Below are 25,521 nucleotides of genomic sequence, written 5' to 3'. Positions count from 1 at the left end.
CACACCTCCTCATGTCTCTCACACCACCTCACACCCCACACCTCCACGTATCTCTTCATATCTCCTCACACCTCCTCATGTCTCCTCACACCACCTCATACCCCACTCCTCCACACATCTCCTCACACCTCTTCATGTCTCCTCACAGCACCTTGCACCACCTCACACCTTTCACCTCCACACATCTCCTCCTACCGCTTCCCATGTCCTCACACCTCCTTATACCTCTTCAGGTCTCCTTACACCTCTTCATGTCTCCTCTCACTCCTTAAATCTCCTTACAACTTCTCATGTCTCCTCTCACCTCCTCACGTTTCCTCAGGTTTCCTCACATCACCTCACACTTCCTCACATCTTCTCACATCTCCTCATACCTCCTCACACCATGTCTATCTCTGGTTGTGAGTTTGTTGAGGTCAGGGACCAGTCTTTCCATCTTTTCTTAATTGTTAATCTCAGATTTGGTGCTCAGTGTCAGTTGATCTACCACAAATACCACCAATCTGAGTGTGGGGAGAATTGGAATTTTTATCCGGTCTCCCTTGTCCCCAGCCCTTCTGATGGTCCCTGTCATCCTACCCTCCCATTTGGTGGGTCTGGTTTTACAGGGAGGAGCCTGAGCTCACCTTGTCAGTAGCAGTAGCTGTAAAATATGGAGGAATAGTTCATCCTTGTCTGCCCCCTCCCTCAGGAACCCTGTCCCCTTCCTAGCCAGCTCTTGCTGAGGTCAGCAGGAGCCAGCACAGACTCTAAGAGATGGACAGCCTGATAAGAGAGCTGGAGTCAGCCCAGGAGGGTTAGCTCTACTTCTGGGCACTAATCAATCTTTAATGAAGTTCTCTGGAGCATAGACAGGAAAGGGGGAGGGATAAGTAGGAGAGTTTGGATTAAAAAAAAAAAAAAAAAACTTGGTCCAGACATTTATGTACTTTATTTAGTGAGGGCAAAAGTTAAATATATACTATGTGAGTTTGGAATGCCAGGAATTTAAATACAGCTTTAAGGGAACTTAGGTTAAGGGTTAACTTGAAGGACAGGACAGAGTTTTTAAATTTTTAAGTACAGCTTGAAAAGGCCCAGTTGAATTCAAGACATAAACATTTTTTAATTAAAGTTTTTAATAATTAATTTTTTAGCTGTGCTGCACAGCCTGAGAGATCTTAGTTCCCTGATCAGGGATCAAACCCATGCCCCTTGCAATGGAAATGCACAGTCTTAATCACAGGACCACCAGGCAAGTCCCAAGACATAAACATTTGCTTCTTAAACAGCACGGGTCCACTTCAATGTGGATTTTTGTCTGCAGTAGGTACTATAGAACTACACCATTGAATCCATAGATATATAGAAGCTGTCTTTACACTGAGGGCCCATGATGAATTCTACTCAGATTTTCACCTGTGTGGATGGTGAAGTGAAGTGAAGTCGCTCAGTCGTGTCTGACTCTTTGCGACCCCATGGATTGTAGCTTACCGGGATCCTCCCTCCATGGGATTCTCCAGGCAAGAGTACTGGAGTGGGTTGCCATTTCCTTCTCCAGGGGATCTTCCTGATCCAGGGATTGAACCCGAGTCTCCCTCATTCCAGGCAGACGCTTTAACCTCTGAGCCACCAGTGTGGACGGTGGGTGTTCCTAATTCCTTTGTTGTTCCGGGGTCGACAGTAATTGCCACAAATTACAAAGAGTGGACAGAGCTTTTACAAATCATGGTGGAGGCTTTTCTTTTGAGGTCATTATCTGTCACCCTTGCTTTTAGCTTCAAGAGGGTCAAACAGTTTATTAATATTGTGTATCAGATTGTGTCCTTACCTGGTAATGACTTTCCTCCTTTAGCCAGGGATGTGGATTTTAAGAGGGTATGCGTTTTGTGGGGTTCCCCCATCTTTTTACAAGGTGGGGCTCTGGGTCCCTTGTGGGGTAGAATGCTTGGCCTGGGGGGCCCCTTGGGCTCGGTGCCTTGATTGATTGGTGCCTGTGTTCATGCGGTTGAAGGCTGAGTGTGATTTAAAGTTACCATTGTTTCCTCTTTGTTGTGGTGATAGTGATGATGATGATGAAGGCTGCGGTGAACATTCCACCCATGTTTAGTGCCTTAAAGGCAGTGTTTCCCAAACTCTGTTTCCTGGAACACTCATTAGGAACACCTTCAGTGGCCAGATACCTTTGGAAAACTGCTGCATACTGTGCATTTCCCTTGAAGATTTACAATGTAGAGCAAAGCCTTTTAAAGGCTCTGGGGATTCCTGCAGGGAAAAGCTGGGTGGCCTAGCAGGTTCTAAATTTGTTTCCTAATATGACCTGTTTGCTTAGTCACCCTTGTGATTTCCCAGTTCTGTGGGTGCACCTTGAGAAGCCCAGCCTCAGAGTCATTTCTTAAAAGGAAAACTGTGGGGGCAAAGCATGTGGTGGTTTATAAAGTTCGAGGCCTGGCCCAGATACCTGATGGTCATGGCTGGGAACCCAGGAAGGAGCCTCTGGGGGTCCAGGCTGTGCTCCCATGCCTGACTCTCTTTTAGTTCATGCCCCATCCAGCTGTGGGAAGTAGACAAATGGCTTTTGTTTTGTTTATAGAGGAGGATGGTGTGCAGGTGGGCTGTGCTTTCAGTTGGGAGGACTTAGCTGCTTTTGCCCCCAAGACCCAGTTCTGGCCAAGTGGTGGCAGTGAGCTGGGCACCCGATGAGCCGTGAGTTGACTGATCCACACATGTGCTCTTGTGCCATCCTGGTGGCACCAGGAGCCGTCTCTGTGAGATGAGCAGAATGAGCCGATACGCCCACCCCAAGGCTGAGCCTCTGACCTGCAGATCAGCCTCCTGTGCTCTGACCACCCGAGCCCACAGCCTTTCTGTGCACATCTCCTCTTGTCCTTCGCCCGGTCCAGGTCTTGCCTTGCCAGTAGGACCATAACCCTGTTGAAGGCAGAAGGGGTCAAATTTTTCTTTGATCCACGACTGCACTTTGCACAGAGCTGAGTCCATAGCATAGACCTGTGGGTGGTTTTCAGGAGCCCAGCGATGGCCCTGGTATGAGAGTCAACTGAGTTACCTGCCACCGAGTAAGCCCCCCAAAGTGTTAAAATATTATTTGTGTGTTTCCTTGGTAAGTTCAAACACTAAAAAAATACTGTACTTTCAATATCATATGACATCACTTATGTGTGGAATCTAAAAAAAAAAAAAAACGAATTTCACTTATTTACAAAACAGAATAGACTCACAGGCATAGAAAGCAAATGTATGGTTACTGAGGAGATGGGGATAAATTAGGCATTAACAGGGATTAACAGATACAACTGCTATGTATAAAATAGGTAAACAATAAGGACCTACTGTATAGCACAGGGAACTGTGTTCACAATCTTGTGATACCTGTAATGGAAAAGAATCTGAAAAAGAATATATATATATATGTGTGTGTGTGTGTGTGTGTGTGGTGACTGCAGCCATGAAATTAAAAGATGCTTGCTCCTTGGAAGAAAAGCTATGACAAACCTCAACAGTGACATGTGTGTGTGTATAACTGAATCACTTTGCCGTACACCTGAAACTAACAGGAAATTTGTAAATTAGATATACTTCAATTTTTAAAGTGGTTTAAAAATGTTGTAGTTTCACATCCTCACTCTGATATCTGTGAAGAATTATCTTGTATTTAAAAGCAAGATCCTCAAGTACTATGTACTATGAACAAGTACTAGTAGCATTTTTCTGAGAACACTGTTATGGGTTGCACGGGTCAGGATTTTATTTTGTAACAGAACTTTGGAGTCACTGACTAATCTATGCCTTATTCCTAAGAGAGGTTGTTTTTATAACATTTCTCTTTATGGACTGAAGAGAAATACCAGAGGTGATGTGACTTGCCTAAAATCCCATGGGAGCAGAGAAAGCTGAGCTAGGGGCCTGTTTGACGTAAGGGCGGTGTACTCACGTCATCTTTTTGTGTTATCACCAGGCACTTTATTTACGATGTGAACTCCTACTTCCTACCTCCTTCCAAAAGGGATCTAGGACAGAGACAGAACTCATGTCAGAAACAAAATGATTCTTCTGTAAGTCTGGAATGCTCTCCTGTGACAATCTGAAATGTGTTTCAAAAAGTGAGGTGTGGATTTGCTTATTGGAAGGTCTATAGGAATATCCGCAGTCCCTTCTCCCCCAGATGTGGATTCTGCGGATTAGAGTTCTTGATTGGTGGTGGCGCATTAGTGTAAGTTTAAGACTTGGGGAGGGGGTCCTGCCCATGGACTCGGAGCGTCTCCCGATCTCTGTGCTTGGCACCCCTACCTGGACTCTTGCTGTCACCTAATTACTGTGATCACCTATTTCAGTGTGTTTGAAATGAATGATCGCAAAGCTGTTTAAGAATATTGGGTCAAGGACTTCCCTGGTGGGCCAGTGGTTAAGACTCTGTGCTTCCACCGCAGGGGGCTCGGGTTCAATCTCTGGTTGGGGAGCTAAGATCCCACATATCGTGCAGCAAAAAAATAAAGATGCATAGGATTTCTGCTGGCCAGATGGGGAGAGGGCATTCTAAGCAATAAACCATAGGTGGTTCACCAATTAAAAAACACAAAAAACCTTTTTGATGTTTGGCTACCTTTAAAAGTAAGAAAAGAATATTAGGTCAGGCAATTTAATCTCTTTAATAGTTCCTAAGAGGTAGTCCTTGGGCACTGTGGTAAAGAATCTACCTACCAATGCAGGCAGGAGACTCGGTTTCCATCCCTGGGTTGGGAAGATCTCCTGGAGAAGGAAATGGCAACCCACTCCAGTATTCTTACCTGGAAAATTCCGTGGTCAGAGGACCCTGGTAGGCTATAGTCCATGGGGTCGCAAAGAGTAGGACACGACTGAGCGAATGAACGCACACACACAGTCCTTGGGCTAGGCAAATCTGAATTCCTCGAGGTGGGCACTGGGCCCCAGTCCAGGCCCACTGGCTTGGCATCTCTGAAGGTGGGGCGCCGGGATGTGCATCTTTAGCAAGTTTCCTGGGCAGTTCCTATAAGTTGGAGAATTACTACTGATGGTCCTCAGAAGAGTGTCTCTAAAAAGATTCCAAGGGGATTGGCTGCTTCTTTGGCACATGGGTTGTGGGAGTTGGCCCCTAGAGTCACCTGGAGGCTCGCTGCCCCTTGTGACATCTGTCTGCACCCCCAGACACACTACCAGGCATTTGGATCCACTGAAGGCTTCCCCTAGATTACGTTCACATACCCCTCTAGCAAACTGATTCTCACTGCTTGCTCCTCAGACAGGATGACCATATCAAAGCCCTGTGACCGCCCCCGCCCCCACCACCCCACCACTGCACCCTAGAGCTGCCTGTCCCCTCCTCCCCTGTTGCCAGGACCATGCCCTCACTCCCCATCCTTGTCCTTCGCTCCTTACCACTCAGGCATAATTTCTCCCCTTTAGACAGGTGTTTAGAAGTGGAGGCACTGAGCAACTCTCTAGGGAAGTACCGGGGCCCCACGGACTGAGGATCGGGACTGAGGATCCAGAAGGCACATAGTTCCAGCAGATTAGTGAGGCGGGGCGGGGCCAGGAGGCGGGGCCAGGAGGGCGGGGCCAGTGAGTTCCCAGAGGGTCAGGGCAGCCCTCAGGGCCAGCACGAGGCAAGGTGGGGACCAGGGCCTGTGTTAGGAGCTCCGTGGAGAGGGAGTGCCTGGAAGCAGGCCATCTGGTCCCCTCCGTCCACAGCACGAGCATCTCTGAACGAATACCCTCACTTTCCCATGCCCTTCCTTTCCTTCTCTCTGTTCTGCTCCCATCCCCGCAAACACCAGGGGTCAGGAAAGCAAATATATGAGCAGGTGTACTGCTGCCCCTCCTCACCCCCAGCCGGACCCCGACTGGTGACCCCCTCAGGCTCCCTCGCACACACCGTGGGAAGAGCCTTGTGTCTGGTGGGGCTGGAGCCTGGGCTGACACCTGCATTCTGTCTTCCCTTTACTCTCTCGCCTGGCACGGGCTTTACCAGGCCAGCTTCTGCCCCCTGGGTGGAGCACATTAACAATTGTGCAGTGAAAATCTGGAGAAATTCCCACAATGTTTCATCCATAGACAACGATTGAGTTTGACACTCCTATAGTCCAGTGGGCTGCCAAGTTTAAGGCCTGAGTTGATGGACACATATATTCAAACCACATTCTTTTGGTACCAATGAAAATCCTGATAAAATGTGAGAGTGAGTTGTTTATCTCTGGGGGAAGTATGAGCTCAAATGCAAATCTTAAAATAAGAGATGGTTCTAGGCAGTGGTAGACCAGTAATACTTTTTTTAAAAAGCCATTTAACCATTTTAAAATATTTTTGCTTTTAAAATTTAAATTAAAATTTAGGCACAGCTTAAGGACTTCCCTGGGGAATCTTAGTCCCTTTGCCACATCCTCAGGTTGGGAAATCTGTTGTGGGGCCTAGAACTTTCTTAACAGTACAAGATGAAAAAAACTAAGACCTTGGCATTCAGTCCCATCACTTCATGGCAAATAGATGGGGAAACAATGGAAACAGTGACAGACTTTATTTTGCGGGGCTCCAAAATCACTGCAGATGGTGATGGCAGTCATGAAATTAAAAAATGCTTGCTCCTTGGAAGAAAAGCTATGACCAACCTAGACAGCATATTAAAAAGCAGAGACATTACTTTGCTGACAAAGGTCTGTCTAGTCAAAGCTGTGGTTTTTCCAGTAGTAATGTATGGATGTGAGAGTTGGATTATAAAGAAAGCTGAGCACCAAAGAATTGATGCTTTTGAACTGTGGTGCTGGAGAAGACTCTTGAGAGTCCCTTGGACAGCAAGGAGGTCAAACCAGTCAATCCTAAAGGAAGTCAGCCCTGAATATTCATTGGAGGGACAGATGCTGAAGCTGAAACTCCAATACTTGGGCCACCTGATGCGAAGAACTGACTCATTGGAAAAGACCCTGATGCTGGGAAAGATTGAAGGCAGGAGGAGAAGGGGACAACAGAGGATGAGATGGTTGGATGGCATCACCGACTGGATGGACATGAGTTTGAGCAAGCTCCAGGAATTGGTGATGGACAGGGAAGCCTGATGTGCTGCAGTCCATGGGGTCACAAAGAGCTGGACACGACTGAGCGACTGAACTGACTGAGGACTTCTCTGGTGGTCCAGTGGTTAAGACTCCATGCTTCCACTGCAGAGGGTACAGATTCCCCTGGTAGGGGAACTGGGATCCCACATGCATCACAGTGTGAGCGACAAGATGCCGTGTGACTCAGGGAACTCAAATCTGGGCTCTGTAACAACCTAGAGGGGTGGGATGGGGAGGGCAGGGGGAGGGAGGTTCAAGCTGGGGGGACATAAGTATACCTATGGGCGATTGTTGGTGATGTTTGGCAGAGACCAACACAGTATTGTAGAGCAATTGTCCTTCAATAAAAATAAATTACGATTTTAAAAACAATTTAGGCACAACCTAGAAAATGTTTAGCTTCACGAACTTTATTACAAAGTAGACATTTCAGTTTTAGAGACAGTGACCTGGCATGAAGGGAAAGAGAAGTTCTAAGCAATGATATTAGTTTGTCAGTAGAAGTATATTGTGGCCCCAACTTGCCTTATTTTTTTGTTTTTGTCTTTTTTGTCATTTCAGGTGATTTTTAAAGCCAAGTCAAAATATTCTCCAGAATTACTCAAATACCGGTAAGTACCCGCTGAGGCAGTTCTCTCTGTGGCTGGAGGTAACCGCGTTTTCAGCCAGGATTTTCACACATCACTCCTCTGTGACCTGCCTGCTTGTCAGGGGTCAAGTTCACTGCTCACTGGGTCACCACCTACCAGGCCTTGCAGCATACTGGCCTTGATTAGAAACAAAGTCTAGTAGGGACTTCCCCGGTGGTCCGGTGATTAAGGCTCGGTGCTTCCAGTGCAAGGGACTCGGGTTCAATCCCTGTTGGGGGACTAAGATCCAACATGCCATGTGGAACTGCCAAAAATGAAAAAAGAAATGAGAGTCTGGTGTGTTTCCTACAAGAGAACAGAAAGGGAAGTTAGCTGTGCACATGGCATTTAAACATTTTGGAGGCACTTGGGATGGGACGGGCCTCAGCAGAAGGAAGAGGGGCTCCCTGAAGATGCCTGTGTGGCCAGGCGGCCCCCTCCCTCCCCCCGCCCGCGTGCAGGTGCAGCTGAGATCTGGGTGGGGCTGAGTAAAAGAGGCTCATAATCTGGACCAGAGGAGGCCTGAAATCATAGGCTGAATTTATTGCAGGAGGTGGACTTGCATATTTTTCCTGTGGGCAGAATCTGTTACTTGCCCCAGGTTTTTAAAGAGGCCTGCTAACTTCCCTGTGGCTTGAATGATCAGCCTCGGCCAGAATGGGAAGGGAGACAAGGTGTCAAGAAGCCATGAGACAGTCGCCACATGAGTCAAGGTGTCTCAAGTCCCTACCCGGGAGAGCTCGACTATCCAGGCACACATTTCTGGGAAGGAGACTTTGGCCTCTTACCTTCTTGAGTCAAAGTGAAATTTTAATTATTTTATCACTTTACAAATATGTAAAACTATATTCCTATTATATTTAAACACATTGAAAGGGAAAGTTTAGTCGCTCAGTCATGTCCGACTCTTTGCAACCCCATAGACTGTAGCCCACCAGGCTCCTCTGTCCATGGAATTCTCCAGGCAGGAATACTGGAGTGGGTTACCATTCCCTTCTCTAGGGGATCTTCCCAACCCAGGAATCAACCCAGGTCTCCTGCATTACAGGCAGATTCTTTACTGCCTGAGCCACCATTTAAACAGGTATCATCTTAAATTCACAAAGACTGTTTATATAAAGTTCTGAAAGTGTATACTCTGATCCCAGGAAGCTGGAGTTCAGGAAGTTAGGTGACAGTGTACTCAGGCCGAGATACAAGCGATGAGATGTGTGTGCTGTTTTTGTTTTTCATCTGATCCTGCTGTCTCCCTTCACTACTTAAAAAAAAAATTGTCAAAGTATAGTTGATTTATAATGTTGTGTTAATTTCTGCCGTACAGCAGAATGACTTCTTTTTCATGTCCTTTTCTGTGCTTTATCACAAGATATTGAATAGAATTCCCTGTGCTATACAGGAGGACCTTGGTGTTTCTCCATCCTGTATATACTAGGTTGGGTCTCTAATCCCAGACTCCCAATCCTTCCCTTCCTCTTAGCAACCACAGATCTGTCCTCTTTGTCTGTCCCTTCACTGCTTTCTGAGAAGTTCAGTTCATGTTTCTGCCAGACTGTTGATTCTAAGAAGGTCGGTTTAAAGTAACAATGTTTTACAGTCAGCCCTCCATTGTGGGATCCAAGAATTCCACACCTGTGGCTCCAGAGGATCATATCGGGAAGCCCGATATGCCTCAGATGACGTGTACTGCAGCACTCTCTGTCCGGGACTTGAGTATCTTTGGGTTTCGGTGTTGGCTGTGGGGGCCTGAAAGGTGTCCCTTGCAGATACTGAGTTATGATTGTGTTAGGAAAACCTGGGGAGGGGTAGGAGGGGGAAAATTAAGAATTGAGCTTGGATGTGGGCCTCAAAGGAGGCTGTTTGGAGTGTGAGTTGATTTGGGCAGAGGCAGTGGTTCGAGACAAGAGCTTCGGAACTTAGTTGAACAAGAGCTGTAACAGAGGCTGGAGGAGGGAATGTTATTTCCTGAGGAAGAGGATGCAGGGCAGAGAGACACGGACACTGTCACTCTAGGGGATGAACAGGAGGAAGACAGACCAGGGGCCTCCAGAGACAGGCTCAGATGGGGGAAGGATGGAGCTGGGGTCACACCTTTGAGGTCAGGGAGAAGATGGTAGGAGGAGGCGGGGCCAGCAGAGGGTACCTGCAGAGGAGGTGATGAGGCAGGAGGGGACACCTTTTTCTAGAAGTTGCTCTTGAGGGTGAGGATGAGGCCTCACTCTTCCCTGGGTGACATCGGAGGAGAAGCACAGGGTCCCTTGAGTTCTCACGGCAACTCTTGGAGGCTGGAGAGGAGGAGTGAGCTCTGTGTTACAAATGTGAGGGCACAGCAGCCCTGAGTGGCCGAGGACTTGCCTGGTGTCGCATCTGTGACCTTGCTCTCTGGGTCACACCCAGCAGATGCAAGCAGAGCAGCTGAGGCGAGGAGTGGGAGCAGAAGCTGAGTGGGTGGCCAGGGCCACACTCCAGCAGTGTGGGAGCTGCACCGTCTGGGTGTGAGTGGGGCCTGCTTGTCTTCTGCTTTCTCCGTTCCCAGTGCCCTCTCACTGTCCCATAGAATTTTCACAGTGAAGAAAGAGGAGTAAGAATTTATATCCACTGTAGTGGTTAAGACTTTACCTTCCGATTCAGGCGGTGCGGGTTCGATCCCGGGTCAGGGAGCTGAGATCCACAAGCCTTGTGATCAAAAAACCAAACATAATGCGGAAGCAATATTGTAACAAATTCAATAAAGGCTTTTGGGCTTCCCGGTGGCGCTAGTGGTAAAGAACCCACCTGCCAGTGCGGGAGACGTCTCATAAGAGACACGGGTTCAGTTCCTGGGTCCAGAAGATCCCCTGCAGGAGGGCATGGCAACCCACTCCAGTATTCTTGCCTGGCGAATCCCATGGTCAGAGGAGCCTGGCAAGCTACAGTCCATGGGGTCACAAAGAGTTGGACAGGACTGAGCATAGTATTTAAAACAATGCCCAAGAGGAGTCCTTTGGAAAAGCTGAATGTCCATATTATGCTTTTTTCCGGAGCTTCATTGCCATCACATGGATAGAATGTATGCATAACACCAGCAAGGGGTCAAAAACAGTAGGGCTGATTCCAGAGGTTCTAGATGTTTCCAAATTGTGTTCTTCACAAAAGCACAGCAGATAATAATAGAACAATAAGAAACAGGGCTTTTGAGGAAGCAGATTGAAGATTTTTAGTGACTCCCAGTTGGCCCTGCCTCTGTCTCTCTCTAAGCCCCTGATTCCCTCCATCACTATGGGAACGTGTAGAGAGCTAATGAAAACCTTCATAATTTAAGGTTTTTGACTAATTTACCATGAGTTGCATGTTGTGCTAATGCCCTATGTCCATTCTCTCCCCTTGTCTCAGCAGCCCTTTGGGCAGATGCAGACATGTTCAACTTAAATGGTCTGTTTTGTTAAGTTTAAAAATACAGTGTAGGATATGACTTAAAAAAATTTTTTTTTTTAATTTTTAAATGATGATTGCTTTACAGTGTTGTGTTGGTTTCTGCCATACAACATGTGAATCAGCCACAAGTATACATATGTCCCTTCCCTCTTGAACCTCCTTCCCATCTCCCCATCCCATCCCACACCCCTAGGTTATCACAGAGCACTGGGTTGAGCTCCCTGTGCTATGTAGCAGCTTCCCACTAGCTATCTGTTTTACATATGTTAATATATACATTTTAATGCTATTCTCTCAATTCCTCCCACCCTCTCCCATCCCTTGCTGTGTCCACAAATCTGTGCTTTATGTCTGCATCTCTATTCCTGCCCTGCAAATAGCTTCATCAGTACCTGAATGGTCTATTCTTGAGCCAAGAATAGACTCGAGTGATTCTTACCTGAAGTAAACACAATATGGACAGTCCTAGAGAGAAACTTGAACTGATTTCCATATTGGTAAATGTGAGAAGTGTCTCTCTAGACCTTGCACAGGTCACGTAGGCAGCATGCAGCTCTGAGAAACTGCAAGTTAAAAATGGCCACCACCACTGCCCCGAGGCTAGTGCAGGGGTTCCCAGCCTCCAGGATCTAATAGTGCCTGATGATATGAGGTGGAACTGATGTAATAATAATAGAAATAAAGTGCATCATAAATAAAATGCACTTGACTCATCCCGAAACCATCTCCCACCCTGGTCCATGGAAAAATTGTCTTCCACAAAATTGGTCCCTGGTGTCCAAAAGCCTGGGGATAGCTGTGCTGCTAGTGAGTGTTCCATGCGAAGGGGGTGCTGCCCAGACTTGATGACTTCTGAGGGGGAAAACCCTTTTAAAACATTATCTCACTAATCCTCAGGAAGAGGCTGCAAGGTCGGTGTTATTGAGGCTGTTTTCTGGTGACACTAGGGCTCACCCAGGGCCACCTTGCCCAGGCTCTCAGTGTGCAGAATGGCTGGTGCTCTCCCCGAATCCCAGCCCAGCCTCGGAGCCCGGCTCTGCTCTACCATCCTCGTGAGCAGCGCGTGCATCAGCCCACGTCCACACAGCCCCTCTGACCCTCGTAGCCTCCCGGGGACGGGGACGCGGGGCTCAGGTAAAGGACCCCCCAGGGCACTCTTTGTGGTTGATTTGTCATTTAAATCTGGGGACCCTCCAAAGTCCGAACCTTTTTCATTGCAGTATACATGTTGATTTACAGTGTGTGCCAGTCTCCAGTCTCCAGCCGAGTGGCTCAGTTATACACATGTATACTTTCTTTTTTTCTATTCTTTTCCATTATGATTTATCATATGATATTCAGTAGAGTCCCTGTGCTATGCAGTAGGACCTTGTTTATCCATTCTAAATATAATAGTTTGCATCTACCAACCCCAGACTCCGAGCTCTTAAGTGTTAACTTTGGCATGTTCTGCTTCTAGCATTTAACCAACAAACAAAAAACCCTCAAAAATCCACAGTTTCCTTGGGGATTGATCAGAATGTACAGGAAGCTTGTGGGGAAGGCTGCCTTCAGCCTCTCTCTCTTCCTTCCCAGGTTGCCCCTCTACCTGGCCTCGCTCTTCATAAGCCTTGTTTTCCTGTTGGTGAATTTAACCTGTGCGGTGCTGGTGAAGACGGGCACCTGGGAGAGGAAAGCGATCGTGTCCGTGCGCGTGGCCATCAACGACACGCTCTTCGTGCTCTGTGCCGTCTCCCTGTCCATCTGCCTCTACAAAATCTCCAAGATGTCCTTGGCCAACATTTACTTGGAGTCTAAGGTAAGGCGGACACATGGTTGAGATCCTGCCATTAGACTTATTCTCAAAAGAGTTTTCTGGGATTTCCCTGGGAGTCCATTGGTTATGATTTGGCACTCCTGATGCAGGGGCCACAGGTTTTTATCCCGTGTTGGGGAACTAAGATCCCACATACTGTGCAGTGAGGCTCACCTCCACCAAAAAAAGTTCCCTGGTTTGCAACAGAAAACAGAAATCAACCAAAGCCTCTCCCACCTGACCTCTTGCAAATGATTAGCTGTGGTGGTGTTGCCAAGACACAGAGCCGTGTAGTTCATTGAACTTTGTGAGAAGAATTGACTCCGGGTGGCTCGAGGTTTACTGGGCTGTGCAGAGTTCCTGACAGAGAGGTAAATCTCTGGTTTCTGGATACAGAGGTTTAAGTGAGAGTTTAGAGGACCCGTGGCATTAACTGTGCCACTAATATTGTTAGAAACACACAGCTGGTATTCCCTTTGTTCCTAGCCCTTTTATAAGCACTCTGCATGTAGGTAGGACTGTAACCGTCAAAATTCAGGGGGAATAGGTGTCACCTACCTAGGGAAATGGAGGCACGGGACGTCAGAGGCTCAGCCCGGGTCACACAAGCCAGGAGACGCAGAGCTGCGGTGTGGCCGCAGCAGCCTGGCTCCGGGCTCGGGGGTCTGTCCTCTTTACCACCGGGTCGTGGCGCAGAGACACTCAGATCCTGGCGCACCCCTGCCTTGACTGTGCCCCTGTGAGGGACCCTTAACAGGGGAGCTGCTCCTGGGGTTCGGGACAGCAGGCCTCTCATGGTGACAGTTCGGAGATGGAGTCAGACCGTGTGTTGGGCTGCACCCCGTAGGCCTACAAGGCCAGGGCATGCCCAGGTTCAGTACTGAAGAAAGCCTGGAGTCAGCGATGGCTTAAGGGATCGGAGATCTTACACGTCTGAAGCACGGTCATGGAGCAGCATTCCACATGTGCAGCGGACGGCAGCAGGACGGTAGCGGGCTTCGCTCCAATGTCGGGGGTCAGGAAGGAAGACGACCAGTTGCAGAGGGAATTGATATCAGGTGTGATCAGTGGCTCAACGGTAAAGAATCTGTCTGCAATGCAGGAGATGCTTGGGACGCTGGTTTGATCCCTGGATTGGGAAGATCCCCTGGAGGTGGGCACGGCAACCCACTCCAGTATTCTTGTCTGGAGTATCCTATGGACAGAGGAGCCTGGTGGGCTACAGTTCATGGGGTCACGAAGAGTCAGACATGACTGACGCGACTGAGCACGCATGGGCTCGTTAGTTACCAGGGAAACCAGCAGAGGGGCATGACACGTACCACCGCTTTGATAAGAAGAGTCACCAGCTGGGCCTGGGGGCAAGTTCATAGGAAGGTCAGTTGTGTGAATGGGTGTAGGAGAAGCAGGCACTGGTCGGGCAGGGCACGTGCAGAGACCAATGCCCCCAGCCCTGGAGTCCCTGTTTTCTCCTTTCCTTCCCCCAGAGTTACAGAGAGGGGCAGATGTGCTGCCTGGTATGGTGGTTCTGCAGTGCCCCTCACCAGCCTGGTCCCCAGTTCCCCCTCATTAAGGAGCCTGGTGATGTGCAGAGGTCAGAGTGGATGCTCTGGGCTCCCACTGGCCATGGGACCCTGGCCCCACCAGCATGTTGCCCACTGAGACTTGGTTTTCTCACATGTAAGGTAGGGTGATTCACAGCTCCTCTGCTTTTGAATTTCTGTGGCACCCTAACCCTTGCCAGGGAACCCATGTGGTTGTAATGTCACTGGTCTGAAGACCTGAGCACTCTGCTTCTTAAGATACTTGGTCTTCAGCAGCCATCAGTAGATTAAAATCTGTACCTCCAACTTCAAAATTACAAAGCCTTCTTCATCAAGGTATCCTGTGATACCTTTGCCTGAGCTCTTGCAAAATCTGAAAAGTTAGTGTAGCAGGGTCCTTTTTTCATTGATAAATGTTGACAAATTTTATACTTGACTTTGCCTTAGCTTTATTATTTACACTGTCTCCCATATAAGGTCTATTCAAGGCTTTTTGAAAACAGAATTATGGGGACTTCCCTGGTGGTCCAGTGGTTAAGACTCCACGCTTCCAGTGCAGAGGGCTCGAGTTCAATTCCTGGTCAGGGAGCTAAGATGCCACAGACCTTGTAGTGCGGCCAAAAACAAAACAGAATTGTGGTTTTAATAGGAGGGGTCACACTTTGTCAGATTGTCAGATTTAGATCACCTCTGTGCCAACAATCTGATGGACTACCATTGGCAAAATAAAATAATAGCTTAGATTTAATTAGTGACTTCCAAGTGCAAAACTCAAAAATGAATTTCAGTTTTTTGGTTAACTGTTTTTAACACCAGGGCTTCCCTGGTGGCTTAGTGGTAAAGAATCCACCTGCCGGTGTGGGAGACACAGGTTTGATCCCTAGGTCAGGAAGATCCTCTGGAGAAGGAAACAGCAACCCACTCCAGTATTTGTGCCTGAGAAATCCCATGGACAAAGGAGCCTGGTGGACTACAATCCACGGGGTTGCAAAAGAGTGGGACACGACTTAGCGACTAAATGACAACGACAGCTGTTTTCAGTTAGCAGTCCTTTAGCTAACTTTGGACACTGATAGCTTCATTAGTGGGGGCACAGATGACCAATTTTCACACAATCCCAAGCTCTGAATCACAGTGGGACTGCAGCCTTCCCAGCCTAGGACAGTTGGGTCTTGAAGACATGCTCCCTACCCAGAGCCACTGTCCACAGTTCCACTGTCCCCAGGCTGCCATGCCTCTGAGGTGGTTTTGTTGTCTCCAAGCCAGGGGGCAGGCCCTGGGCTCATAAGCTCAGAACATCCTTGGAGCTGAGCAGCGGCACTTAGAGATTTAACCAAATAAGTCATCTGACTGTCTTGCTCTTCCAAGCCTAGGTCTTAGGCAAATAGTTCATGTTTTCAGGTTTTGAAGCATCTCTCTGAAGAGAATTGGAAGTTTTAGGGTGGGTGTGGAGTGAGGGGAGGCTTGCAGTTGGGTTGAAGGTCTGAGAGTGGAAGAGAAGCTGGGAGGGTTTAGCAGTTCTGAACAGGGGCCATGCTTGGGAGGGGACCTTGGTCTTGGGCCCGGATCGGGGACCCCGCTCACGGTTCCTGCTTTTCCAGGGCTCCTCCGTGTGTCAGGTGACCGCCATCGGCGTGACCGTCATCCTGCTGTACACCTCTCGGGCCTGCTACAACCTGTTCATCCTGTCGTTCTCTCAGAGCAAGAATGTCCATTCCTTTGATTACGACTGGTACAATGTGTCAGACCAGGTCAGTGGGCGCTGGAGCCTTGCTTTGGCAGCATGCCGTGTGGCAGAGAGGTGTCAGCTCCTTGCTTTTGCTGCTGAAGAGCTGGGTGACCTTGGGAGTCACTTAACTGGGTGGTGTCTACATCCTCATGTCAAATGCAATCACAGTACCTGCCTTGTTCCAGCTCACACGTCTTGTGAGAAAATTAGAAAACAGACACACTTCTCCTTGCTACTTTCTGGGGCTTTTGTCAAGCAGTACTTAAAATTTTTAAGTGGTTTTATATAAATGTAATATGATTTTATTAAAGGGTGAAATTTGCAAAGATAAAAATGAATTGTATTCAGGTTAGAAGACACATAAAATGATGAAGTGGTGTTTTTTTTTTTTTTTTTAATGGAGCAGTAAGCGAAAGAAATGTAGACAAAAGTGACCAAGGATATTAAGGGGTTAGAAAGAGCCCATTTTACATCTCAGTATGAAACTTTTTCTTTTTTATAATGTATTCTAGAAATTCGTAGAAAATAAACAAAGGTAATGAAATATAATCAGAGAAGGCAATGGCACCCCACTCCAGTACTCTTGCCTGGAAAATCCCATGGACGGAGGAGCCTGGTAGGCTCCAGTCCATGGGGTCGCTAAGAGTCGGGCACGACTGAGCGACTTCACTTTCACTTTTCACTTTCATGCATTGGAGAAGGAAATGGCAACTCCCAGTGTTCTTGCCTGGAGAATCCCAGGGATGGGGGAGCCTGGTGGGCTGCCGGCTATGGGGTTGCACAGAGTCAGACACGACTGAAGCGACTTAGCAGCAATGAAATATAATATGGCATCCATATTCGCAAAAAGCTCAAAATATAAACGACTGAGAGGGGAATTCCCGGGCTGTCCGGTGGTGAAGACTCTGTGCTTCCACTGCAGGGGACATGGGTTCAGTCCCTGGTTGGGGAATTAAGATTCCATGTGCTGCATGGTATGGCCAAACAAAGAGAAGGAAAAAGAATGAGAATTAATCAGCATTCTCTAATTTGAAAAGTATCATGTCTTTGTCTCCAGCCCTGGACAAAGTGCCAGAAACACAAAAATGAACAGACCCATCCTTCCATGTAGAAGTTTATGTCCACTGAAGAAAAGAGCCACACAGAGAAGCCATTAAGCAAAGAAATAGAAGCTTCTAAAGTAGGAGTTTACTGGGTTGAATGCTCCTGAGATTTTCCTGGGTAAACACTGAATATCCAACTATAGACAAATCCACCTCTAAAATCCCAACTGTTCAAATCTTGAATTAACACTCTGGAGGAAAGAAGAAAACAACCGTGCTAAGTTAAAACCGATGGCAGGGACTTCCCTGGTGGTTCAGTGGTTAAGCCTTCACCCTCCCAGTGCAGGGGCCTCGGGTTCCATCCCTGATCGGGGAACTAAAATCCCACATGGTGCAGCTCAAATAGATAGATTCTACCAAAAACAACAACAACAACTGAGGGCAAGATGAAATCCATGAGAGGCTCGTGCCAGGCGTTAGACTGGATTCAAACCACAACCATCATAATCACCAATCAAACCAACAGCACAAATGGAGGGTGGGAGGAAGGTGGGCAGGGCACTGGTGAAGAATTTCCTGTTGTGAGAAATCAAATACATACAAATCTAAACGTGCAACAGTGATAAATTAGAGACTTATTCATGATACCCAGAGGACTTTTATCATGGTAACATGTAGGTACAACTGACTAATCATTTCTAAGTGCACAGTACATTCACAGTGTCATGCAACCATCACCACCATCCATCTCCAGACCGTCTTCATCTTCCCAAACTGAGACTCTCTCCCCATGAAGCCACAAGGATTTGGTTTTAACAAAATACTTATTTCAATGCTTCTTTCAAGTAAGAGCTTATAAATACAATGAATTCAAAATACCACAAATTTTTATCACAACACAATTCCGTTGTTTTGAGTGGCTGTTTGTTTATAGATGTCAGGATCTGTGTGTCGCAGCCAAAATAATCTAGGAGCCAGTGGATGGCCCCAAGATGCAGGTCATGTGTGTAGAATGGTGGAGCACACAGCACACTTCTGAGACATGTGGGTGGAGTTTCAGTGCAGCGTTTGAGTCATCTTTCTGAAGAGGCGCGAGATTGGTTTTGGGTACTGTAGTTTAAGGCTTCCCCGGCAGCACTAGCGGTAAAGAACCCTCCTGCCAATGCCGGAGACCTGGGTTCCATCTCTGGGTCAGGAAGATCCCCCGGAAAAGGGCACGCGAACCCACTCCAGTATTCTTGCCTGGAGAATCCCATGGACAGAGGAGCCTGGCAGGGAACAAGTCCATGAGGCCACAAAGAGTCGGACACGACTGAAACGGCTTAGCGTGCACGCGTATACTTTGAGCACAATGTGGTGGAGAAGGTGAGAGGGTTCCGTGTAGGGACCGGCCCTTTATGGTTTGATGGCGTTTCTGTCTTCCTTTGAAATGCCGGCCTTTCTGACAGACTTGCCCAGAAATAGCCTCACACATCCTGCCTCTGGCCTTCAGAAAGGAGCGCGCTGCTACACCCCATCTGCTCAGCTGTCTCACTGGTCCAGGAGGCCAGCATCCTGGACTGGGAGGCTTTTTTTTTCTAGACAGTCTAGCCTGCTGTAGGCTTTAAAATGTAAATATAGGATGTGGTTAATGTGAAGAGAAATAAAAAAAACTGACACATTTATTCCAAGGATTAGACTAAGGCTACGATTGTGATATGCTGCTCTTGAGAACTGGGAGGTGGGGGACTTCCCTCATGGTCTGGTGGCTAAGACTGCATTCCCAATGCAGGGTACCTGGGTTTGATCCCTGGTGAGGGAACTAGATAGATCTCACATGCTGCAACTAAGAACTGGTGCAGCCAAATAAATATTTAAAAAAAAAGAATTGGGAGAGGGACTTCCCTGGTGGTCTAGTAGTTAGAATTCCATGTTTCTAATGCAGGCGGCACGGGTTTGATTCCTGGCTGGGGAACTAGGATCCTGCATGACACACAGTGTAGCCAAAAAATGATTTTAAAAAAGAATTGGGAGAAGGCAGCAGAACAATATCATTATTCGGTTGTCAAAGAAAAGTTAGCTTAGAGACTTCATTTGGATGTAAGGAAGATTCCTGGAGGGTGAAGGAATGAAGCATCAGAGACTGGCAGTTACTGTCTTTGAATATTTCGAAGAAGATAATTGTCTCTCCTGGGACTTCCCTGGTGGTCCAGTGGTTAAGAATCTGCCTGCTAACGCGGGGGACATGGATTCAATCCCTGGTCCCAGAAGACCCACCATGCCAAGGGGCAGCTAAGTGGGTGTGCCACAACTACTGAGCCCACAAGCCCCCGAGCCTACGCTCTACAAGAGAAGCCACTGCAGTGAGAAACCCGAGCACCACAGCTAGAGAGTAGCCCCCACTCACCGTGACTAGAGAAAAGCCCATGCATTAATGAAGACCCAGCACAGTCAAAAACTAACTAAATAAAATGTTTTTAAAATTATCTATCCTATATGGTTTAAATAACTACCCCCCCAACCACCAAGGTCTGGCACAGTAGCATTAATAGTATCTGATTTCAACGTGCATGTTTTAGGGGGAAGAAATTACACTGTATTAGATTTAGTCTCTGTCATATTAGAACTGAATCAAACTTGTTCTGTCCTCAGTCTGGTGACTCTCCATTTTCTCCCTCTCTCCTCCCCAGGCGGATTTGAAGAATCAGCTGGGAGATGCCGGATACATAGTGTTTGGAGTGGTCCTCTTTGTGTGGGAACTCTTACCTACCACCTTAGTGGTCTACTTCTTCCGAGTCAGAAATTCTACGAAAGACCTTGTAAGTAATCCACTTTGTATTTGCAGAAAGTGAGTGTGAAAGTCGCTCAGTCGTGTCCGACTCTTTGCGACCCTATGGACTGCACAGTCCATGGAATTTTCCAGGCCAGAATACTGGAGTGGGTAGCCTTTCCCTTCTCCCAGGGATCTTCCCAACCCAGGGATCAAACGCAGGTCTCCTGCATTGCAGGAGGATTTCTTCACTCGCTGAGCCACAAGGGAAGCTCAAGAATATTGGAGTGGGTAGCCTATCCCTGCACCAGCAGATCTTCCCGATCCAGGAATCGAACTGGGATCTCCTGCATTGCAGGTGGATTCTTTTGCAGAAAACATCTCCTAATTCTAATCACAAAGCCTACAGTTGGAATTTTTTCTTAGATTTTTGATAGATTCTTCCATCTTATTCTAATATGAAAAGTTCCTTTGTTTCATTGAGACTTTCTTTTCCATTCATTATCTTTTGAGGGAAACTTGTTTTTCAGTTTAATTTTACCAAAAAAAGAAAAAAACACCCAAAAACATTGCATCTCGAATCCTGGAGATAGTGATTAACTTTTTTCCTAATGAAACAGCTGCCTCACTAGTCTTTGAGCCTTGACTTGCTATGAACCAAATATAGAAGCTTTTATTTTAGCCAAGGAAAATGGAGAATGGTAAGTCAGCTCTTCACCCCTGTGTTGTGCTGGATGGTGATTAGGGGAGGGGGTGGTAGGGAAGACAACTTTATTGTGAAGAATGCTTAAATCACTCCCCCAACTCAGTCGCATTTCTGGTCAACCAGCTTCATATAAATGTCCTTATGGGAGGGGGCAGAAAATGCAAAACCTGGTACTGTGAGGGAGCTCATGGAAGCTTTGTTCCACGAATTATTCCACCCAGAGGAACTAGTGGTAGAATCACTGATCTGTGAAGCCCACAGAAAAGTACGTGTGTGTGTGTGACTTTCTCGGTCATGTCTGACTCTTTGTGACCCCAAGGACTGTAGCCCTCTGTCCATCCAATTCTCTAGGCAAGAATACTTGACTGGGTTGTCATTCCCTTCTCCAGGGGATCTTCCCGACCCAGGGATCGAACCCAGGTCTCATGCATTGCAGGAAGATTCTTTACTGTCTGAGCCACCAGAGAAGCCCACAGAAAAGTAGAGTAATGGTTTTTGGTCAACATAAGCACAGCGTGGGTGGCAAGGAAAGCACTGGTTTTCATGACCAACTTGTGTTTTATCTTGTCTCTTTCTTATTCATCTCTAGATAGTCACTGGTGAGCCAGGAATAGGAAAAAGTAAAAAAAATAAAAGTAAAACTGGAAGGGGGTGGTTGGTGGAGAACTGCAGCCTGACCCATAAGCCCCTGAAGATAGAGTGGCAGTGGGCACCATTTTCCGGTTCTGAGGGTCAGTTTCCTCTCCTTTTGCCATTTTTACCTTCAGAACAGCAATTCGATGCCCCCGCTGACTATTCCTGGCATTGGAAACTCCTGGAGGCTTCTATAAAGTCAGACTCAAATTCTTCGGCGTTGGTAGCAGAGAAACATGAGGAGAGTGGGCACTGGACTCTAGGCTAGAGTCCAGTGCCTTATTTTTCTTCCTTTTCTGAAGAAGTTGAAGTTTTCTGGAAGGAGCCTCTTAACAAAAATCCCTCTGCTCTCTATGCTTTTCCTTGGCTTTCCACAGCCTTCTTACCACTTCTTAGTATGTCAGAGGCTTAGCTATACTCCCAAAATCTAAGGCAGTCTGAAGGAGAGACTGGACATCTGGGTCCTAAGGAGTGAAAGTCTGTCATTCAAAGTACTATTTTATTAACAAATTATTGACCAGAGGTGCATTAATATGTCTTTTGTTACCCAAACATTATGGACCAGAGACAACATGTTTTTAGAGAGTGATACAGTTGACATCACTGTGCCAAGTTGTTAGAGCTTAAAATTAATCAAAGGTTCCTTCTATAGCTTATGATTGTCATTATCATTCACGTTTTGCTTCATTAGATTTTTGTTCCAACCCTGTGTATATTATAAGGCTTCCCTGGTGGCTCAGACGGTAAAGTGTCTGCCTGCAGTGCCGGAGACCTGTGTTCTATCCCTGGGTTGGGAAGATCCCCCAGAGAAGGAAACGGCAACCCACTCCAGTACTCTTGCCTGGAAAATTCCATGGACTGAGAGGCTCCTCAGAGCCTGGTAGGCTGCAGTCCATGGGGGTGCAAAGAGTCGGACATGACTGAGCAACTTCACTTTATGTATATTATAAATGCAAATTTATTACTGTAAAATTTTCAAAATGATGCATCTCGAAATTTTGAATGAATTTTTTGGTGAATTTTATGCAGATCCTTTCTCTGATTATCTGAGTGACCTGTATACTAGTGTCTTAAAAGATGATAGTTCTGCAAAATACAGTTCTGATTCAGACATTGTGAATATTAGCCCAAAAGAAGACAGAAAGCCTAAGTGATTGGTTCTGATAAGGAAAGAGAAAATGAAGCTCACGGTGCTGGAGGAGACTTTACAGGTGTGACAGGTGTAATTACTGAATATAACAACCCACAAAGTGCTAGTAAAATAGCAGAATTAATTTTTGGCTGGCCAAAATAAAAGTCACCAGCCACAGGCATTAGTTTCTACAAAATTCCTTAGTGAATAATGAGTTAAATAAAGACAGAATAAAATGGATAGTTCATCTGTCCTCTCAGGTCGCATTATCCAGGGAAACATGCAGCCTTAACACACCCTCTGTGTATATGGAGTTACTTGGCTCTTGTGTTTGAATATATCTACTGTTTAGGGTATTATCTAGAGCAGTGGTTCCCAAACTTTTTGGCCTCAGGATACTTTACACTGATACATTATTAGTTATTATTTGTTTATTGAGGTATAATTGATATAAATTAGTTTTAGGTATACAGTGTAATGATTTGGTATTTATATATATCGCAAGATGATCACCACAATAGGTCCAACTAATGTGTCACCGCACATAGTCTACAAAATTTTTGTGTATGTGATAGGAACTTCGAAGATCTACTCTTTCAGCTACTTTCAAATATGCAGTACAGTATTAACTATAGTCACCATGCTGTATGTGAATCCTCATGACTCATTCATTTTTATAACTGGAAGTTTGTATCTTTTGACCCCTTCCACCTATTTCACCCACCTCCTTCCTATCTCAGGCAGCCACCAATCTGTTCTCTATATCTGTGAGCTTGGTGTTTGTCTGTTTTTAGATTCCCTATATAAGTGAAATGATATGCTATTTATCTCTTTTTACCTTTTTCTAGTTGACTTATTTCACTTAACATAGTGCTCTCAAGATTCAACCATATTTTTGCAAATAGCGAGATTTCATTCTTTTAAAAAAAAGTATTGTAGTATAGTTGATTTACAATGTTGTATTAATTTCTGCTGTACAGCAAAGTGACTCAGTTATGCATATATGTATTCTTTGTCATATTCTTTCCCATTGTGGTTTATCAGGAGGTTTCATTCTTTTTATGACTGAATAGTTTGTGTGTGTGCATATCATTTTCTTTATCCATTCATGCATCGGTGGACATTTGGGTTGTCTCCATATCTTGGCTATTGTAAATAATGCTTCAGTGAACATGGGGATGTGTATATCCTTTTGAATTAATATTTTCATTTTCTTCAGATAAGTATGCAAAAGAGGAACTGCTGGATTATGAGGTAGTTCTGTTTTTAATTTTTTGAGGAACCTCTATAGTGATTGCATTAATTTATATTCTCACCAACAACACACAATGATTCCCTTTTCTCTGCATCCTCGCTAACACTTTTCTTTTTGATAGTAGCTATTCTGACAGGTGTGCAGTGGTTCCATTTGTTTTTGCTATTGAGTTGTATGAGTTCTTTACATATTTTGTATATCAACTCCTATCCTTGACTTGCAGATATTTTCTCCCATTTGGTAGGCTGCCTTTTCATTTTGTTGATGGTTTTCTTTTGCTGTGCAGAACCTGTTTAGTTTGATGTAGTCCCACTTGTTTATTTTTTATTTTGTTTCCTTTGCTTTTGGAGTTAGACCCCAAAATCATCATCAAGATGAATATCAAGGAACTTACTGCCAATCCTTTTTTCTAGTTTTATGGCTTCAGGTCTTACCTGCAAGTCTTCCATCCATTTGGAGTTAATTTTTGTGTATGATGTAAGATTATAGTCCAGTTTTCCCAGCACCATTCATTGAAGAGGCTGTCCTTTCCTTCGTGCGTGTTCTTGACTGCTTTGTGATAATTTAGTTGACCATATATTCATAGGTTTCTTTCTGGGCTCTCTATACTGTTCTGTTGATCTATGTGTCTGCTTCTATGCCAATACCATACTGTTTTGATTACTATAGCTTTGTAAAATAGTTTGAAATCAGGGGGCATGATGCCTACTCCAGCTTTGTTCTTTTTGTTCAAGATTGCTTTGGCTATTTGGGGTTACATTGATAAGTTATTGAGCACACCAACAAGCTAGTTTGGAGGTATGTATATGTGTAATTTTAAAAAATATTTGTTAATTAATTATAAATAAACCCATAATGTGTTACCATAATTTTTTTTATGAAGAAGAACTATATTCTCCAAAACAAATTAATGAGAAGAGTTCAGTTCAGTTGCTCAGTTGTGTCTGACTCTGTGACCCCATGGACCACAGCACGCCAGGCCTCCTGTCCATCACCAACTCCTAGTTTACTCAAACTCATGTCCATTGAGTCAGTGATGCCATCCAACCATTTCATCCTCTGTCATCCCCTTCACCTCCTGCCCTCAATCTTTCCCAGCATCAGGGTCTTTTCCAATGAGTCAGCTCTTCGCATCAGGTGGCCAAAGTATTGGAGTTTCAGCTTCAACATCAGTCCTTCCAATGAACACTCAGGACTGATCTCCTTTAGGATGGACTGGTTGGATCTCCTTGCAGTCCAAGGGACTCTCAAGAGTCTTCTCCAACAACACAGTTCAAGTATCAATTCTTCAGCGCTCAGCTTTCTTTATAGTCCAACTCTTACATCCATACATGACTACTGGAAAAACCACAGCCTTGACCAGACAGACCTTTGTCAGCAAAGTAATGTCTCTGCTTTTTAATATGCTGTCTAGGTTGGTCATAACTTTCCTTCCAAGGAGTAAGCGTCTTTTAATTTCATGGTTGCAGTCACCATCTACAGTGATTTTGAAGCCCAGAAAAATAAAGTCAGCCACTGTTTCTACTGTTTCCCCATCTATTTGCCATGAAGTGATGGGACCGGATGCCATGATCTTAGTTTTCTGAATGTTGAGCTTTAAGCCAACTTTTTCACTCTCCTCTTTCACTTTCATCAAGAGGTTCTTTAGTTCTTCATTGTTTAAATTTTGTGACTTTTTAATGTCTGGCTTAATGGAAGACAGCTACATTCTCCTATCTGCTTCTGTTGTGATATGTTGTTTTGAAGTACATGAAGAAAATCAAGCCTCACATTTTAATATAAATGTATTTTTTAATATACACCCAAACTCAATGAGATATGATTTCTTAAG

At 45.8% G+C, this 25,521-nt stretch overlaps 1 protein-coding gene across 1 annotated transcript in view; it reads left to right on the top strand.

Moving 5' to 3' along the window:
- The window catches only part of GPR137B (G protein-coupled receptor 137B), a 54,763-nt gene that overhangs the window by 18,179 nt on the left and 11,063 nt on the right, over positions 1-25,521 (top strand). The window contains 4 exon segments of the mRNA XM_070364756.1: positions 7,626-7,675; positions 12,680-12,902; positions 16,045-16,194; positions 19,885-20,013. Coding sequence (XP_070220857.1) covers positions 7,626-7,675; positions 12,680-12,902; positions 16,045-16,194; positions 19,885-20,013 — 552 coding nt within the window.

This window comes from Bos mutus, chromosome 28 (genome assembly GCF_027580195.1).
Source record: "Bos mutus isolate GX-2022 chromosome 28, NWIPB_WYAK_1.1, whole genome shotgun sequence".
NCBI lineage: Eukaryota > Metazoa > Chordata > Mammalia > Artiodactyla > Bovidae > Bos > Bos mutus.
This window is presented reverse-complemented; position numbering and strand designations above follow the sequence as displayed.